We start from the raw sequence: 20,451 nt of genomic DNA, 5'->3' as shown, positions 1-20,451 counted from the left end.
CTCACCCTTCTCTTCATTAAACTACACATACCCAATTCCAGCAACCGTTCCTGATATGTTTTAGCCTCCAGTCCCCCAATTATATTTGTTGCTCTTCTCTGTACCCTTTCTAGAGTCTCGACATCTTTTTTACATCGTGGTGACCAAAACTGGATGCAGTATTCCAGGTGTGGCCTTACCAAAGCATTGTAAAGTGGTATTAGTATTATTTCCTCCCAGCATTATCCCTAATGCATTGGTCGCGCTGGTGAATGATCTCTGGCGGGCTTGGGACAGAGGTTGCTCCTCTGTCCTAGTCCTTTTAGACCTCTCAGCGGCTTTTGATACCATCGACCATGGTATCCTGCTGCGACGTCTCAGAGGGTTAGGAGTGGGAGGCACAGTTCTCCAGTGGTTCTCCTCTTACCTTCTGGGACGTTCGCAGTCGGTGTTGGCAGGGGGGCAGAGATCAACCTTGAGACCTCTCATTTGTGGAGTCCCTCAGGGATCGGTTCTCTCGCCTCTCCTGTTCAACATCTATATGAAGCCGCTGGGTGAGATCATTCGTGGTTTTGGAGTTGGGTATCACCAATATGCTGATACCCAGCTTTTTATTTCGACCCCAGTGATGCCCTCGACGTGATGTCCCATTGCCTGGAGGCGGTCCGGGTCTGGATGGGGAGGAACAGGCTTCGACTCAACCCTGACAAGACTGAGTGGCTGTTCGTGCCGGCATCCCGGGAAATTCCGATTATTCCATCATTGGCCATGGGGGGTGAGCTATTACCCCCCGTAGATAGGGCCCGCAACTTGGGGGTCCTTCTAGACTCACAGCTCTCTTTGGAAGAGCATATTGGAGCTGTGACTAGGGGGGCCTTTGCCCAGGTTCGCCTGGTGCGCCAGTTGCGGCCCTATCTAGACCGGGATGCCTTGCGCACAGTCACTCATGCGCTCGTGACCTCTCGTCTAGACTACTGCAATGCTCTCTACATGGGGCTGCCCTTGAGGACCACTCGGAGGCTCCAACTGGTGCAGAATGCAGCCGCGCGAGTTGTCTTGGGAGTTTCCCGATACTCCCATGTTACACCTTTGCTCCGCGAGCTGCATTGGCTACCGGTTGCTCTCCGGGTGAGGTTCAAGGTGTTAGTTATGACTTACAAAGCCCTTCATGGCATGGGTCCGGATTACCTATGGCAACACCTGCGGCCGGCGTCAACTTCCCTCCGTCCAGTGCGCTCCCACAGAGAGGGTCTCCTCAGGGTGCCGCCGATCAAAGAATGCCGATTGGTGACCCCCAGGGGGAGAGCGTTCTCTGTGGGCGCGCCAGACCTTTGGAACCGCTTACCGGTTGAGCTCCGGATGGCCCCCGACCTTCGCTCCTTCCGGCGCGATCTCAAAACATTCTTTTTTGAACAAGCTGGCCTGGTCTGACGGGATGGGGTTGGGTTTTTAAAACTAGTTTTAACTTTAATATGTATTGATTTTATGGGCATGATGTTTAATGGCTTTTTAATTTTTGTATTCGATTTTTATTGTGTATTGCCCTGTTCACCGCCCTGAGTCCTTCGGGAGAAGGGCGGTATAGAAATCAAATTATTAAATTAAATTAAATTAAATTAAATTAAATTAAATTAAATTAAATTAAAAAAAGCCAGCCAAATTCATATAGCTATAGCCTTTGATACAGCAGATAATCTGCTGATATTTAAAGAAAACAACATGCAGCTTCTCCAACAAATACACTGCAAATGTTTAAATGTTTTTTTGCAAAGGAAGAATGATGAAATGAAGTAATGTGCTAATAGCATTTAGTTTAATCACATTTTATTCTAAGATTTGTTCAGCTTAAAATAGCCAACTGCAAAATCAATAGATCTGTGAAATTAAATGCATCTCTTCTCCATTGCCAAATTCCAGGGGACTACCAGGTGCTGAGAGTCTTCCCAAATTATAACAAAATTGGGAAGATGGATAGATGCTCTTTCCCAATCTGTATTTATTTTTATTTGGTACTACGACAGTTGGGATTCTTACTGAGGGAGAGGTTATCCTATTCTATAAAACAGGCTCTGCCTGTGTGTTCCTCAGTGTACAACTCACAAGGGAGAAATAATTTTATTTAGTTTGTTAATTGAGCCAATCAAAAAGAAAGGTATAAGAGCTCTTTTGAATCCAAGTCATTCTAAATAAAAGGATTACATAGGAAAGAAACTGCTTTTAATTTGTCTAAAACCTTTTTCCTCAAGTTAAAAGTTTTATCTTTGGTGGGGGAGAAGGAGGAGGAGAGAAAGAGAGAGAGAAACTTCCTATACTGCATAACAAACACTTGAAGGATAAAGATGTATTGAAATCTATGCTGTTGGATTAAATCAAGGAAAGAGAAAGTAAATGGCTGATCTGTATGATATGCTAGTCACGACTTTCCTCCAGGCTTCAGCAATACAACTAAGAATTTCCTCTGGACCATTTTAATAATCTACTAATTAAAATGGAAAAATATCAAGTTGATATTAGTTTTAAACAATAGCATTTTATACGCACAAACTTCACAGGATAAGGCTCAGAACAGTGCTTTTTTAAAAGTTTCAATATATTGTTTAGAACAAACTTTAGAACAAACTGTAAAATTGCCCTGCAGACTATTTCTCTTGCCACAGAAATCAAATCCACACAAAGCACAACACTTTTATAGCCATAGGTTTACAAATTCTATATTAATAGGGCTATATTTGGATATATATATATATATATATATATATATATATATATATATATATATATATATATATATATATATATATATATATATATATATATATATATATATATATATATATATATATATATATATATATATATATATATATATATATATATATATATATATATATATATATATATATATATATACATATACTCAGATTCTAATTAGGCTTGAAAATCCTCTGTCATTTTGAAGAGCCAAGAGAATTTCCAATGGTAACATAAAGTGAGATTCACTTTCTAGAAAAGGTCCCTGGTCAATTTTCTTTATTATGGTATATGCTCAAGAGAAGTGGCCAGAAGAAAAACTAGCTTGGTTAAATTCCATTTTACCAAAATATTTGGGGTCCAAATTATTAGTAGATAGAGTAGCTGACAAGCACAGATTTCATAACAGTATATGAATGGCTTTCTGCTATGCCTTATGGCCAAACTTGAAAATCAATATACCAGCTTGGCTGGATAAATCAGATCTTATCTTTGATTTAAAGCAATCTAAGAGAACTTTAAGACAAAGTTACACAAAACTGCAAAGTAATATTTCTCTCATCAATTTCTGAATGAAAAATACCTGAGAAAATGAAGGGGGAATGTGGAGAAATCCGTTTTGCTTTTCTGACTTGATCGAGAATAGCTAAGACTGACTTGATCATAATAGCTGAAGCTTGAAGCTTGCCTAGTATATTGCATAAGATTTTCTCATTTTAGGAGAAAGGCTTACAGTTTCCTAAAGCCTTTATATCCCAGGCTTTTTTCTCCTGTAATGAACCATGGCTGATTATTAACTAAAAGTTATAATCACTAGCCAAAATTGGCTATTTGAATTCTACTGGTTATTCAGTGACACTGAAAGGTATTTAATCCAAATCTTAGTGGCTCAGATAAATCATCACCACTTTTTTCATTATCTTTTGCATTTCAAAGCAGCTTGAAAAATTATTTTGCAATTTTGACTAGAGACATTGACACTTTGACTGCAAATTACCAGTCCCTGAGCTTACTGATTCCTGATTTGTGAAAAGCACACAATGAAAATCCTATCTACAAGATTTCCAGGCTCAGCTCCTTAGACAACAGATATGGACATGAAAAGAAAGGATAAACAGTGTAAAAATAAACTGATATGAAGAATAAAAGAAGAGAGTACACTTACGTAGTTCTTCCTGGTGTCGCTCAGTCTGCTCAAAATAGTGACGAAGTTCTTCGGTGATTTCCATGTTGCTGAGGTCACATTCTATGTCCTCTTCACCTTCACATTCTGAATCTGTTTCAGAATCTGTCTCTGCTGCTCTCCTTCTTCTGACATAATGCAAGTCATCCTGAGGCCTTGGAGGATACCGTGGTTTGCTGTCTGAGGTGGAGAAAAAAGATGGACCAGTTCTCCCTGGAATATTTTCATCCCAATCAGAATAACGTTGATGTTGTTTGGAAGGATGAAGTGACGGATTATATAATAATTCCATGGCTTTCCTATAAGCATTTTTATGTCTATACATCCATTCCATAGCTTCATTGTAATGTTTCCAATATCTTGCATACATTTTTTGAAAATACCATGGTCCTATGTCTTGACATAAAAATGTTGCCTAAAAAGGAAAACAAAGTTCAGCAGTGTAAGATCTCATTCCTATATAATGTTTTGTTAAGTGTCCTATGTATCTAGAAAACAAATACTTGATACTTTTTTATACAGTATACAGTATGCTAAACATAAAAGAATAGGAAATACACAGACAAATATCCTATCCTCTCCTACACTACCCCAAAATTATGACAGGTAATCCCCGAGTTTGAGCGTTCACTTAATGCTCGTTCAAAGTTACGTGATCAGCGCCTCCTAGTTTTTATGAGTAAATCCCACAATTACTTCTACTGCAGCACCACAGCAGTTGTTTGCTCTTATGAGTGACCGACCGCAGAGGCTTTGCAATATTCACCCTATTCCTCTCCCTGTTCCCCACAACTGCTTCCCCCTCCTTTCCTGCCATGCCGGATTCACTTACCTTGCAAAATCTATCTCCTCTCTGCTGCGGTTTCTTTCGCTTTGAGGGAGAGGAGAGTTGGTATGGAAATGCTTTTCATGCCGACAATGGAATCCCTGGGTGCTGTAATATTGCGTGAGTTCAAAATAAATTCTCTGCAAAAGAGATCATGGCCCCCAGAAGCTTCCATTCTCTGGGGGGGGGGGAGTGTTTGCTTTGTTTGCATGCCTATGGGGCAAAGCATGGAATCGGAGTTGGCGAGGTGCAGGAACCAATGGCCCTGGTGCACTGCTCGCTCACATGTGACAGCCTTAGTTTGAGGGGAGGAACGAAGCCTTCACCTGAGCGGTGAGGCATCGTGGGGCCAGGTCCCTTGCACCTGCATCCAAGCTGGCAGTAGTGGCAACCACCTGAGCGGCCATGATCTCCCTCCCCAGTCAGCCACCCACCGCGCCCACCTAGTTCTTGCCTGGCCAGCCAGCTGGCACTAATCCTCACCACTCTTCTTCTCCTCCTCATCCTCCTCACTCATTGAGCGGCAGTGGCTTGTTTCTCTGCTCTGAATGAAAAGAAATTGAGGCGAAGAGCAGGATTGCTCTCAATAAGGCTGGTGGATGCACTGCACCTGTGTCTTCTTGAGAGCAATCCTGTTCCGTGCCTTCTTCCTTGGGGATGGAGTGGAGAAACTCAAGCTGCTGCTGCTCAAACACTTTTTATCCAAATGCAGACCTGAGAGAGATTGGAAGATTTGTGTGCCTGCAGCAGCGCATTTCAGAAACGGAAAGAAATGAGGCTTCTGATCTTGGCCCTGGCAGACACCCGGGGGATTGCTCCTGCCGCCATCTGGCTTTCTTTCACCGGGGGATCCCTGAAAGGGGGTCAAAAGTCGCCTTGGAGGGGCGATGAGCAGGGAAGAGGATTCTCCAATCGACTCTGGGAGGGAAGCGCCCCTCCCTTTTGACTTGGAACAGCTCTTCAGACCGACGAAGAAAGGATCGGCCACTTCCATGGCCCATTGTTAAAGCCGTTTCCAGCCGAGGCCAAACTAATAACTTAGCACTTTTTATTTATTTTATTTTAATCCCATTTATATCCCGCCCTTCTCCAAAGACTCAGGGCAGCTTACAATTTAAGCACAAACCAATGTGCTTAGCAATAGCCTTTATTCTATGTATATTTCGCCCCCCCAAGCGGCATTATTACAAAGTCAGCTTATTGGCCCCAACAATCTGGGTCCTCATTTTACCTACCTCGGAAGGATGGAAGGCTGAGTCAACCTTGAGCCTGGTGGGATGCGAACCTGCACTAATTGCAGGCAGCTGGTGTTACTTAGGGAGGCATTAGCCCACTGCTCCACCAAGGCTCTTGAAAGCACAGCAGAGGAATGGGGTGAGACCTGCCTTCTCCCTTCCCCAACTTTCTTTTCTTTGCCTGTTAAAAACCTTCTGAAATTGCTTCCCCCTGTGAGGAGAGAGGGAAGGGAATTTTTTCTTCTCCCATCCTCTTAAATGGCAGCATTTGAATACATTGGGGAAAAAAGCACCTTGAAACAGTATAATTAACTAATTGGACTTACATCCCTCTTACATTTGGCGACCTGAAAAGCTCCTATCTTCACAGGATCTGGCTATTTTATGCATTTGACAAAAAAGGAAAAAGAAAAAAAAAGACGAAGAACTTAAATTTGATAAAAGCCTAGTCTTTCTCAAAAGGATTTTAAATAACACTGGGTACATTTTGTGGTTAAGCCTGGTACAGCAAGCGAATATCCCTGGCAAATAAATCGATTTATAACTCAGATCTGTCCTTGGCATTAGCTAAAGAAAAAAATTAAAACAGTTGGGAGATGCATTTGGCTTCTAAGAACTGTGGAGGTGAATATTTACTGACTCTTGTTTAAAAATTAGCCTCCACTAAAAGACTATCTATAACTATTCCAGAAATGGAGGGAAATCAGCTACAAACATCAACTGACTATAAGCTTATACTTGAAAAAATTCTTGAAGCCACTGAAATAATTAATTCTAGACTCAAAAGATAAAGGTGGTAGCTTGAAACCACAAATTGAAACCCAGACTCCAACTAAAGAACTTATAACCCAGAAAACAACAAAACTGGAAGGAACCACCACTAAGACAGAGGACCCTAAGGAACAACAACAAAATACTAAAAAACTTAACATCCAAATTTTGACTCCAGTCAAAGATCTTACAACTCGAAAAGTACATGAAGCGGAAAAAAGTAACACCAAAATAGAGGATGCCAAAGATCAACAGACAGCTTATTGAAAACCTGGACAACCAAGGAATAACTATAAAATTGGATACGACCTTCTACTTAAATCAGAAGATACCAGAGGAAGGAAGAGACCAGACTGAAGATAAAGATATTGGAGCAAATACAGAGTTTTCAACCATCAGCACAACAATTCAATGATTATAAATGGTTTAGCTTTTCTGGATCATTGATGGCTAGACAGTCTCCCTCAATTCAAGCAATATGTGCTGGAACAAAGGGAGACCTATCTGACAACTCACATGTTTTTGGTCTGAAAACCTGGCTGGCAGAGAAAGAAAGCTAGAGTTAGGTTTAAAAAAAAGAACTGTTAGAGAGCTACTAAAGGCTATTCTTTTAGTAAGGTGTGATCTATTAGGTTATGAAATAGAAAATATCTATGATATAAAACTAGAATATGTTTATCTATTTACTAGGTTTATTTTAGATATTATAATTTGTGTAATGAAACAATGGAAATTTGGGTTATGGATGCCATTATGGATGTTAAAGGTTAAATTTGAATACTTTAACTAAAAATTAAGAATTAGATAGAATTCAAAACAGAACATGGATATGCATAAGTAAAAATAGATTGACAAATCTATGTTATTGTATTAGTAAGTTGTGATTATCAGGATGAGAAATAGAAATGTTTATGAAATAAAACTAGAAGTTATGTATATAGGTATTAGGTTTATATTAGATGTTATAAATTTTGTGTAGTGAAATAAGGGAAATTTGGGTTATGGATGCTATTATGGATATCAGAGGCTAAATTTGAATACTATAATCAAAATTAAAAATTAGGAAAAAATTAAAAACAGGATATGGATATGTATAACTAAAAATAGACTGATAATTGTATTAACTGAGCATGTTATTGTTAGAAATTTTCTAGTTTAAGCAGGTTATATTAAATGTTAAGGGAAATAGAGAAGGATGTACTGATAATGTTACTTGAGATAGGTACTAAAAACTGTTATTGAACTTTTGATTACCCAGTCATCATGATGCTTTCTAAATATTTTCATGTTAAATTGGAAAACTAATAAAACTTGTTCAAAAAAAGAAAGAAACAGAAACACTCCATGTGACTGCTTGAAACTCCGTGTGACTCAGGTCTCCGGATGAAAGGTGTTTGAGCAGCAGGCTTGAGTTTGTCTGCTCTTTCTGAGTGAAAGGAAACAGAGGTGCAGAGCAGGATTGCTCTCAATAAGGCCGGCTCGCTCCGGAGGTTTGCTTTTGCAGGATTGCTCTCAATAACAGCAAGGTGTGCTAGCTCTGGAAGCTTGTTTTTGCAGGATTGCTCTCAAAAAGTGAGGTGCGCTTTGCCTGTTTTCACCATGAAGGGGCTTGAGAAATGGCTTTTTCCTGGCGAGACCAAGCCTCCAGAGCAAGTGCACCTCGCTCTGTAGCTCCGTTTTTGCAGGAAACAGAAGCCAATGAGCAAGGTGCGTTTGCTCCGGAGGCTTGTTTTCGTCAGGAAGGGACTTGAGAAATGGCTTTTTCCGGCGAGAACAGGCCTCCAAACCCTGATGGTGGTGGAGTGAGGCAGCATTGGCCAGGGGACACCCTTCCCCATCTCCCCTCACTTCCCCAAAGCCTCCCTTCACTAACCTCCTTTCCAGCTTCATTCTCCGCCACCGCGGATAAGCCTATGGGACTATTGGTAAAAAAAGTTCAATCAGACCTTCCAACTTTGCGAGATCTTTTTTTTTTTGTGAGAAGTTGGAAGGTCGGATTGATTTCTTTTTTTAGTTCCACAATCTTCTTTTGTTGCCTTGCACACAGAGAACGGAGCTGGAAAGAAGGTTGGTGAAGGAATGTGATTGCCCTGGGATGATTAGGATTTGGCATTGTGGATGCCCTGGGGTGGGGCTGGGGTTAGGATTTGGCATTGTGGATGCTCTGGGGTGTGGTGAGGGTTAGGATTTGGCATTGTGGAGTGTTTGTGCTATGGAGGGGCTATTCAAAATGCAGGGATTCCCTGCGTTTTGAAGCACCCTGTGTGACTGCACGGAAAGGAGTGAGTGCTCTGTTTCTCAAGTGCCCCATTTAATACTGTTATAAGTCTTTCCAACAGTTCTCTGAAATTTTTGTTAAGTTCCTTTTTGAGAAATTGTCTTTCTTGTCTTTGACTTCTCCTTTCTCTTGTTGGAAGTTTCCACTGTAATGTCTTTTCACAGTGACTCTTCACAACTAATAGCCGTGGTGGAGCAATGGATAGAATGCAGTACTGCAGGCTACTTCTTCTGACTGTCGACTGCCAGCAGTTCAATTTTCACTGGCTCAAGGTTGACTCAGTCTTCCATCCTTCCAAGGCCGGTAAAATGAAGTCCCAGCTTGTTGGGGGCAATATGCTGACTTTGTAAACTGCTTAGGGAGGGCTGTAAAGCATTGTGAAGTGGTATATAAATCTAAGTACTATTGGTATTGCTATTCCACATTTCTTCTGGTTTTCAACTTTAAAGTATCTGAGGATCTATAGAACCAACTACCTAAACTTTTACAGCCTAAACTGGCACATCCAATAACCAAGATAGTCCATATAAGGATAAATATTTCATTACTCTGGAGAACGCTCCAATTCCTTATACCATAAAAGGACAGTGAAATAGCAAAGCAATAGCAGGCAAAAGTTCTATCTAAAGTGGTTGAAATATGAGACTGCTGAATACAGCTACCCTCTAGGGCCTCTCCAGATGATGTAATATATAGAACTTGGGACTGAATAAATATGTCTGCCTTCTTTCTCTATACTTTGAGGAAAAAATATTGCAAGTACTAGTCCAGAAACTCCAGTCACATGTATGTTCAAAAGTGCCCTTGTCCTCCATTATGTAAAAGCCACTATAACTTAAGTCAAGAGAGCTGCATCTCATTCAACACTATGGAATCTTCTATTTCACTTTTAAGAGTAAAAAAGATATTCTTATTTCAATGGGAAAAAAGGTTAAACACTGTACAATCAACTTAACTTTCCATATCATGAATAGATATCTTGGTCACCAAATCCCATAAGTTGACAAGATTGATTTCTAAAAGTGCAATTTTAGTCTAAACTTTTAAGAATACATGAATTCCAGAAGCCTAATTGTATTTATTCTTGGTATTCAGTTTTAACAATGAATCTTAAGAGGTCAGCCTCCTTTTGTTTGTGGCTAGTTTCACTTTCTGGTTCCCAGGAACCAGTAGGACATACTGTTTTGTGTCAGACACATTTGAATACAAGTTTCTCCTCCACTCTCAAACTTCTCTGAAAAGCTCTATTTTGGGAGAGGGGGAGGAGACTTGACAATGTATTCAGTCTCTATGCTGCTGAAGTTAATGGCAACATTCCCATTATTTTAATCACCCAGGGCTACACAATAGCCTTTTGAAGACACAGTTTCCAAGGACAAAAACAAATTGCTCCAAAGATTAGCTTATTTTCTCCTGGTTAAGGTTATTGGCAATTATTTTTTGTGTTTCTATTTACTTAAAAGCAACCCCCTCACCCGGAAACAGATAAAAAACTGAAACTCAGAATTCAAGTTTATATTTAGCATAATATCTTTTGGATGCAAATATTAGAATTCTGTTCCAGTACTAAATAAATCCATTAGTCTGATGCTATGCCTGATATCCTAACTTAGTCTTAACTTAGCATCCTTTAGATGCAAACCTCCATCACCTCAATTTCATGGCACATGTAGATTATTTCATTCTAACTTGTAGGCCCTGCTAACAGTTGCTGCTAGGACCTGTGAAATATTTTTAGACTTGAGAATTTGTAACTGTGTGCACTTTGTCAGAAAAAAATGTAGATTCTAAATAAAATAAAGGTTTTTTTTCCTGACGAAGTGCGCAGTCACAAATTTTCAGAAAAAACCTCTTTTATTTTTATTTTATTTGTATGGAAGAAACGAGTTAGTTCAACCAGTAAAAAAACTGACAACTCCAATAAAGGAAATCAATTTCATTTTTTGCTTAAGTGCAAAATATTAACGTAAGTTGTTTCTCAAGCTTATTTTGATGGCAACTTCACTGAAAAAAAGAATACAGCTGGCTGATTTGCAAAACTGTTGTTAACTGTGAAGAGGGACAGAAAGGATTGTTTCAGCTGTTTAGTATTGTGAATCTGATGCAAAGCAAAACTTTTTTGAGGGAGAATGAAAAGGGGTAGAAGAGATCTAGGAAAACCTTTAGTTTAAATAGAACGTTAACAAAATCTCTATCTTATACATTTAAAAGGAACAAAGCATGAGAAAGTTATTCGCATGAGCCTTTTTTTGTAACTCTAGGATGATTATGGAGTCAGTTTGTTACAGTAGTTAAGGCATCTGACTAGAAATCAGAAAACTACTGAGTTCTAGTCCCACATTAAGCACAAAGCCAGCTGGGTAACCTTGAGCCAGTCATTCTCTCCCAGTCTTAGAAAGGAAACAATGGCAAACCACTTCCAAAAACAACTTGCCAAGAAAACTGCAGGGACAAGTACTGCCAGTAGTCCAGAACTAATTTGAGGATGATTATGAGGAATATACTGGCCTTTCTAAACCTTAAAGAAATTGTTTTATGTATTTCTACAGAAGCTACAAGGGATTAAAAACAATGAGGAAATGAAAGACAGTTACAATGCTGTTACTTTTAAGATTTTGCTCAGAACAATTTCTTGAGTCTAGTGTCCTAAAAGGTGTCAGACTACAAATTTTATTACTATGAGGCAGGGGTGTCAAACTGCCAGCCGGTTTCCTCATACCGAAGCCGCACCCACCCCATTGCCGGCAATGCAAAAAGAGTCACCATACGTCGCGACACGTCACGTGAAGTGGAGAGTTTGACACCCGTGCTATAAGAAGAACAAGGGGAAGCTTCAGATTAAGAAATATTTAAACTACCATGCTGGAAAGAGGCGAGCATATAATCCTACAATGTTTTTGTGCATGTGGATGCAAAAATAATGCTATTCATTTATTGTCAGTGTGTAAGAATTTATGAACTGGAATAGCCATAGCAACAAACCAGCTAATGAGAACTGTTTATGATTAAGACACAGTATTGGCTGTGAGAAGCATGTGAGCCAGCCTAGGTCTGGGCGTGGTTTAGTCTTCTCTATGTTGTCCTGATCTCCAAGTTAAAAGTTGTTGATAATCCCAAGAACTGAATGAATCTGTATGTATCATGTTTATATATATTTTATAGATAAAGTTTTCCTAAACTATGCCTCCTGCTCATTTTGAATGTGTGCTTATTTTGGGGGCTTATTTTTGTGCTGGAAAGCTGTAAAACTCTAACATTTATAACAATCAAAACACCATTTGTTTAACTTCTGTTCCAGTGATGCGGTTATGGAATAGATATGAATGTCATTCTATACATCTCCTGATTACAAAGAAAATTCTAAAGTGAATGTGACTAGAACCCCCGGAGAGCCCATTATTCAAGTGTGAGAAAATTTGAATAGATACAACTGACACAAAGTGATGCAATGTAATGCCAGTTTTGGTATTACAGGCTTGGGAGAATAGGGGTCCAGGAAAGTTGTAATGCCTTATTCACTTCATACTATTTTCTCCATCTTGGAAGAACTCACAAAGTAAAGATAAACACTGTATGTTGTAAGTTATGCTAATATACAACTTAAAATAATGAGTTTCTCCATTAATAACAATAATTAAAACTTTATCGTTAGCTATGTACTTTATTTAGTATTTGACTAAATCAGATGAAGAGAAATTCTGCATGATTGAAAACCTTATTTTCTGTTAAGTTCTGATAGAAGCAAAGGACAAAATGTTCACATTGCATGTTATTGCAAGTTTTTTTACTTACTAGAGAAATAATATGTTGTGGATTGAATGAATGAATGAACCTTTATTGTCAAAGTATACCCATTTATACATTGAGATTGGCTGAGTATAGGTATAGTCCTCACTTAGCAACAACACAATAATGGAGTGTGGTGGTAATGAGGTTAGGACGCTGGACTGATTGGCAGGCTTATGTTTGAGACTCGGCTGCTGCTGCAGGATGTGATGAGCTCCCGTCACACACTCCAGCTCCTGCCAACCCAGCAGTTCATAAGCGGACAACCGGGAGTAGGTTAATGGGTACCACTCCAGTGGGCAACTTAATGACATGAAAGGAGCTCCCAACTGAGTGTCCCTCAGACAATGGTAATGTCATTGTTCAATCTTTTCAACCTGGAAGCATTTTGGTGCTCCTGGCATGACTATAGTAGTAGTAGCTGTCTACTTTTCCCAATCACACATTCTATGTGGACATTCATAACACCATACAATTAAATATGAAGAGCAAAAGCCTAGTTGCCAGGTATGGTGCCATTGGAACAATGACAGGCAGACATATTGTATTAAATTGGGTTAAAGCGATGGACAGGAGTGTGAAAGTCTAGGTTCTTATCTCCTTTAGGTACAGAAGCTGGTTATAAGACTAGACTGGGAAAAACATCTATCTACCCACAAAACTAGAGCAGGGTGGGAAATATTGGTCCATAATTTTCAATAAAGAGTGCATGGATTATAGTATACACACACACACACACACACACACAAACACACCTCTACCTCTCAACAGCTAAAATACAAACTTTTTTATTATTACTGCCTTCCATGATGATTACCAGCTCCACTTAGCTTTATGTTCTTACCAAATTCTTTTATCATCTTAAAACTGCTTATTTAATAGGCTATTACTCTGATGTAATCTTAGGGCACAACTTCCCAGGAAAAAATAAAATACACACAATTTCTATATTCAAAATCTGACTGGAAGATAAATCATACTTCAGTGCAAAGATATAGAAAAGACATTGCAGGATGCATGATTCTGTTTTTCAAACCTTTGATTCTGCATTCAGTTTCCAAAATCTGCTGATTGAAATTGTCATCACACTCTCTACTAATTTCAGTACTTGCACTGAAAGGCAAGATGATTTGTTCTGATACCAAGTGCAAGAGTTGAATAGTGGAGTAACTTTTACTAAACTATTCTGCATTTTTCCCTCTTTTTTATTACTGTATGAAAGACATTGACAATGTTGCCCACACACATGACAACACACATACATCCTGAATAATAATTCAAATATATATTAAATGATTTCAAAAGCAATTCAACTGGAATAAATATCTGTATCTAACATGAAACAAATCAAATACATTAGCAATTATAAGGAAACAAATCTTACCATTGTCTATTGGTACACGTACTAGTGGTAACTGAGAACTAAAAGACAAAAGAAAATTAAAATCAAAATTTAGCACATAGAGTGGTAAGATTTAAAGAGCAGCCATTTAAATTCCCACAGACTCAATTTATGGTTGCATTTTATTTTAAGTCCAAGTTAATTTAGGGTTGAGATATCAAGTATTTTTATCTCTGTTCACTAAATGAGAATTTAGTCCCTTCTAATTTCATCATGTGAAGCAATATCTGTTAAGAGGCAAAGATTTTTATGAACGGTATAAAATTCTCAAACAAAACCTTCCATACCAAAATACTTTTCAGATGTTTTACAGTACTGGGGCAAAATAATGTTTGCCAATATTCCACTCTCACTCTCCATTTTTTTCTTTTCAGTCTTACTGTTAATTGTTCAATACATTTACTTCAAGATAAATCCAACCCAAATTAGCAAAATGTACTTCTGATGAGACAAGCATACATAGAATTGCAATGTTGATATTCACTTTCCCCTTTTCTCCAGAAAAAAAAAGTTTAAAATTTGGGTGTTTACTGCCTAAAAAGCTTATCTGGGGGTTTGCAAAATAAGATGTAAACATGCTTTTCCTCATAGTTCATTTGAAAAAAAGGATTGCTTTTTGCAAGGGTCAAGAGTATTTTAGAATACTCTTGACCCTTTCCCTCTCAAGTAAATGAACAATCCACCCATTCTATAAAATTAATCTGTCCCATAAATAGCCAACAGAACACTCATTTTACAGTGGCAGTCATTTTGAACATCTCAAAGTTTAAAACACAGTTATGTCAAAAGCAACTTTGAACATTGCCAATAGTGAGCAGATGCAAAAACCCACAATTCCACACAACAGAAGCCAAAGACAAAATCTTAAGAACATATAGGTTTTCCACTGACAGACACCTGTAAGAAGCAAGTATTTAGTTCCATTAATACCGCACTTCACTTGCACTATGAACAAATAATGAAACAGCAAGCAATTAAGACTGTTCTGGGTAAAACGTGGAACTCCAAATCTCTTTCCAGTAGACGTTTTTCACCTCCAAGCATCATAGTTTACCTTTCATTAATTGGGACAACTTGCCATGGCCAACTCATCACGGTCAACTTGCCATGGCCAATTTGCTGCAGCCAACTCACCATGGCCAACCAGCTGCAGGACATAGTTGTGAGTTGTCCAGTAGTGAGTTGGCCATGGTGAGTTGGCTGCAGCAAGTTTTCATAGACTATCAGGATGATTTCCATTTCTTAAATCCCATATTCTTAGAAATGCTTTATTGCGTGTCTGGAAAAAGTATTATTATAAGTTAAATTATAAAATACCGATTTGGGGAATTCCTGGACACGCGATAGAGGGCGTATCTATGGGAGTGAGTATGGATATGGTTTCTTATAAGGAATTACTTAGATTGCAAGGGAATGATTGGCAACTTAAACCATTAGAGGAGTTAAGACACGAAAACATAAGTTACTCTTGGTTTCAATATACCCAATTGAAAGCTAGGTGGAAGTCAGATCAAAAGGTTGGCATCACAATTACAGATCAAAATTTAGTAAAGCAAATTAGAGATTTAAATTGTGCACATATAAAGAGGATATATAATGCTTTAATTGAATTGGATTCGGAAACGGAACTGGTTAAAGACTGCATGATAAAGTGGGCACAAAATATTCAGGAACCAATTTCGTTGGACACCTGGGAGATAATTTGGGTCAGAAATGTTAAATTTACCCAGGCTCAAAATTTAAGAGAAAATTTTTATAAAATGTTTTATAGATGGCATCTGGATCCCAAGAAGTTGTCCAACATGTATCCTAATTTACAGTCTAAATGTTGGAGGTGTGGTAGTTTAGAAGCTACCTATTTTCACATGTGGTGGACTTGTAGAAATATAAAAGCTTTTTGGATTAAAATTTGGTGGAACATTCAAAAGATTTTTAAGAGAAAGATAAAGTTTTCTCCGCAATTGTTTCTATTGGGTATTGTTGTAGATTGTGATGTTAAAGAAACTAACTTGATGTTGAACATGATAACAGCAGCACGGTTACTGGTGGGACAATATTGGAAGAAGGATAGTTTGCCCACTATAGAAGAATGGGTGTTTAAAGTTTCGAATCTTGCAGAAATGTCTAAGATTTCTGCTTATTTGAAAGATCATTCACAGGAAAGATATATTTCAGTTTGGAGGAGATGGATAAATTATATTCAGAACAAATATGGGACTAAAAAGTTCCATTTAGCTTATGAGTAGATTTTAGTGGGATATTCTTATTAGCACGTTGTTTGTAGTTATATTAAAGGGGAGTTAAAGCACATTATGAATTTGGTTAATTGTATATTATGCATAATTTTTATTTAGAATATGATTATTGTAACTATAATCCTGTATTTAGCTCTGGGAAGTGGGGGGGAAGTGGGGGGGTTTGGGGTGGGAGGGATTTGGGGATATATTGTAAAATTTTGTTTTTGTAAAACTCTTTAATAAAAAAAAAGGATGATTTCCATTTCATCTGACTTCCAAATGAACAAGTAACTACAAGGCAGCCCAGGAAGGCAGCTAATATGACTGTATATCTGAGAGCAACTACTGGTTATTTGCTTGTTACATATACACAACTTGTATGGGGAAAGATATGAAATTTCACTATTCTACACAGAAAAAAATCCTACAATGTACTGCTTCTCCTACAATTTTGGAGAGCAAGAAGAAAAATAAAGCCTCAGATAATAGTACGTCCATGGAGATTCCAGTATACTTACGCTATAGTGCAACAGTACCGATTTCCATTATCCATAATAGATAAAAGACTTTTTTTGCAGTTATGTCAGCAGGTAATATTTTATTTAAATCACCAAAAACAATGGTCAATTCACAGAGGACCAAAACATTAGCTTGTTAACAATTACTGTATTTTGAATCCCTTGCCTAAAACCTTTCCATACTAGTGTTTCTTAGCTAATGGTAGTGCAGAGAAAATTTGCTCCATCTGAGAAAAGAAACAGAAATTTTCAAAGGACTTGGAAAACATGCAAACTCTGCTCAGATGCTTGTTTGAAAAGAGGAGGGCTCTCATAAGGTAGAAGATGGGGCATCCACAAAGCCTTCTCCTCCATCCTCCATATGGTCCTCGTTTTTAAAACGTCATAGGAGTTTGCAGCAGGCAGGAAGTCCATCTATTCTGTAGCTGTTGAGAAAGATGCATCTGCTCTGCTGTCTCCTGATTTTTAATTGTCAGAAGGAAAGATGGGTACTAAGGATATGAATGAGCTTACAGTGATGGATACATAATATATGCCTGCTCTGTAAAGTAGGATTTTAATTTACTTGATTACATGTTACCCAACTATTATTATTGAAAAACCTTTTACTTTCATTTTAATCAATGTCCTTATTGTGCTAATGCATGAAGACTTTTGATTTCATTTTGATCAAACTCAACATTTTTTAATAATATAGGGAACTTTCCATTTCCAATATGGGGTAATAGTGAAGCAAATAAAAAGTCTCTGTTCTAGAGTTATGATGTTGTCCTGCTTATTTATCGTTAATAATTAATTCACATTAAAAACTATATAACATGTTACAACTCTAGAAAAATATTTGGAGGTCTCTGAGAAACTTTAGTTAATGTGGACATGGAATGAAAAAAGTTAATAAAAATTACTATAAGAAAACAACTCACTTTGTTTTATAACCTAGACCAGAAATGGGCTATGGTTTGGTTGCCAGGAGCCAAATTAATACTATGCTACAAGAATAAAACAATCACACACTCGCACACACACGCGCACACACACACACACACACACACGTTATGACCACAACAACTGAGCCCAAATTTCTGATGCTAAGCAAAACAGTTGTTAAATGAGTTTTGTCCTATTTTGCAACCTTTCTTGCCACAGTTAAGTGAATCGCTGCAGTTGTTAAGTTAGTAACACGGTTGTTAAGTGAATCTGGCTTCCCCATTGACTGTGCTTGTCAGAAGGTTACAAGAAGTGATCACATAACCCCGGGACACTGAAATCATCATAAATATGATCCAGTTGCCAAATTTTGATCACATGGCTATGGGCATGCTCCAACAGTGTGAAAGAAGGTCATAAGTCACTTTTTCCACTGCTGTTGTAACCTTAAACGCTAAACGTTTGTAAGTTGAGGACTACCTGTACTGTCTATTTCTTGTAGATAATTTGCACTGGGTTTTGTAAACTATGGTTTTATATACCTCAAAAATTTATGAAATCATACTGCTGAATGATTGTACCTTTGTCTCAGAGATATACAAAAATCACTATATAGGAAAGTACATCTGTAAAGCTAAAGGGTGGCTCAGCCCTGGACTAAATTACTCATCCTGCTAAGATATTTCCCATCATTACTCAATGTCAGTGAAAAACCATGTATATCAAAACTGAATTTCTCATGACATTTTGATATTCTATTTTACTAAGATGCCCACAAGGCAATATAAAATTTTCAACAAGCTATAATGATTCTCGATACATGATCAATATAAGTATATAGAAAAAAAACATCATAATCTTCAATACACAGTACTTGTAATGCCACCAAAATAAGCTGGATTTAGTGGCAGTCTTTGCGGCTGAACTTATCTGGAAGGAACCAAGTTAAAGAAGGCAACTTGCAGACACTGAACTTTATCTTTCCTCCCAGCTTTGGAAGAATCACAACCCAAAGGTCATTTTTTATTCTGATCAAACCAAACAACACACAATTAAGAGGGATAATCCTCTTAATATATATAAGAGCAGAAAAACTGAATGCATATCCAACAGTTATTAGAATGATTGTACCCCAGTATTATTTGCTGCTGCTTGACTTCTACCTTGGATAAACTTGGAAGCAAGATGGTCTCAAGACCTAACCCCATATTCTGCATTTCTGCCTGTATTAATTCTAATGATCATTATAATTATCAATATAATCATGCAAAGTCCTACTAGTTTGTATGAACAAATGGCTTCAAAACTGCTGTGGCAGAAATTAAATGCTGCAAATTGTTCAAATTAGTTTGTGTTAAATGTACATTTTTGTGCAGAATATGTGACTAAAAGCAAGGTGAAGGAAGACAGCCATCATTCCAAATAAAGCAATTTTAAATTTTGCAACTATGCAACGTGTTGCATGAATTTATGCATGGATCTTCATAACACATAACTGGATACCCTTCTATTAGTAGAAGCAAACAGGATTGTAATTTAGGCAATTTAAAGGCTTTCCTCTTTCAGGCTCTTTCATATGCGTATGGATTACAACTCCCAAAGAATTCGGAATGCCAAATTAGTTTTTTTTAAATCCTGTAATGCTGCATGCAATTTTTTGTTTAAGTCCATTCAGTATGTTTAAACCTGTGAACTGTTTTACACTTCGCGCGTCTCCAAATACCCGTGTCAATAAATTAGTCTGGGTCAGGGTTTTTAAATTTTTTAGCAAGAGAACTAAAAACTCCTAAGCTACAGGATTCACAAGGAATGAGAATAAACTCGATTTTTTTCTCTTAGAAAGAGTCGCAGCTTTTCTGATGCAACCTTCTTAAACTTTTCAGACGAAAGCGATTCGAGGGGGTTTAGCTTAGAGAAAGGATTGAATCCTTTGTTTCCTCCCAACCGCGGCCATCCCGCCCTTAGGTGCGCTGAGAACAATCGTGCCAGGGTGACCGGACAAGAGGAGAATTGGTTACAAAATAACTGGGGGACACTGAATCGAGAGAAGCTACGCTGAACATTCCTGCAACGGAAGATAATGTTCCCTTTGCTTTGCCTCCCTGCCTCCACTCTTTTCGCCATAAGGAAAGAAAAACCCGGGCAGAAACAACAGCGCACATACTTGATCCACGCGATGCCCAATTAGAACCACGCCGTCCCTCTTCTTCCGTCCTATAGGCCCGGAAGAGGAGGATCCTGCTTCCATTAGGAAGTAAACACAGTTATGGTGCGTGAATATATGGGACAGTGGCGCCATCTCTTGGTTCAAGGTGATCAACGCCATCAAAATAATGGCTTTCTTCAAAAGTATAATGTGTACTTTCTTATACGGAACTCATTCTCGGAACGGAATCCCGAGATACAGTTAAGTAACCTAGCAACATTTACAGAGTAAAGGCATATGGGAAGTTCCGCCAGAGAAGGAAATGTTAAAAGGGCAGAAAAATAATATTTCCTCAAAGGATCTTAAAGAGGCAGGAAAGCTTGCCCAGTTTTTCTTAATAGCCCCAGGTTTC

At 38.2% G+C, this 20,451-nt stretch overlaps 1 protein-coding gene across 1 annotated transcript in view; it reads right to left on the bottom strand.

Moving 5' to 3' along the window:
- The window catches only part of GEMIN8 (gem nuclear organelle associated protein 8), a 67,915-nt gene extending 47,822 nt beyond the window's left edge, over nt 1-20,093 (bottom strand). The window contains exons 1-3 of the mRNA XM_081327051.1: nt 20,058-20,093; nt 14,194-14,231; nt 3,896-4,328 (exon numbers count right to left, since the gene is read on the bottom strand). Coding sequence (XP_081183177.1) covers nt 3,896-4,328; nt 14,194-14,196 — 436 coding nt within the window. The 5' untranslated portion in view covers nt 14,197-14,231; nt 20,058-20,093. The remainder of the gene's footprint in view (nt 1-3,895; nt 4,329-14,193; nt 14,232-20,057) is intronic.
- Between the last annotated feature and the right edge of the window lie 358 nt (nt 20,094-20,451).

The sequence above is a fragment of the Vipera berus genome, assembly GCF_964194415.1.
Source record: "Vipera berus genome assembly, chromosome: 4".
Taxonomy (NCBI): Eukaryota; Metazoa; Chordata; class Lepidosauria; order Squamata; family Viperidae; genus Vipera; species Vipera berus.
The sequence above is the reverse complement of the archived record's forward strand: the minus strand, read 5'-3'. Positions and strand labels throughout refer to the sequence as shown.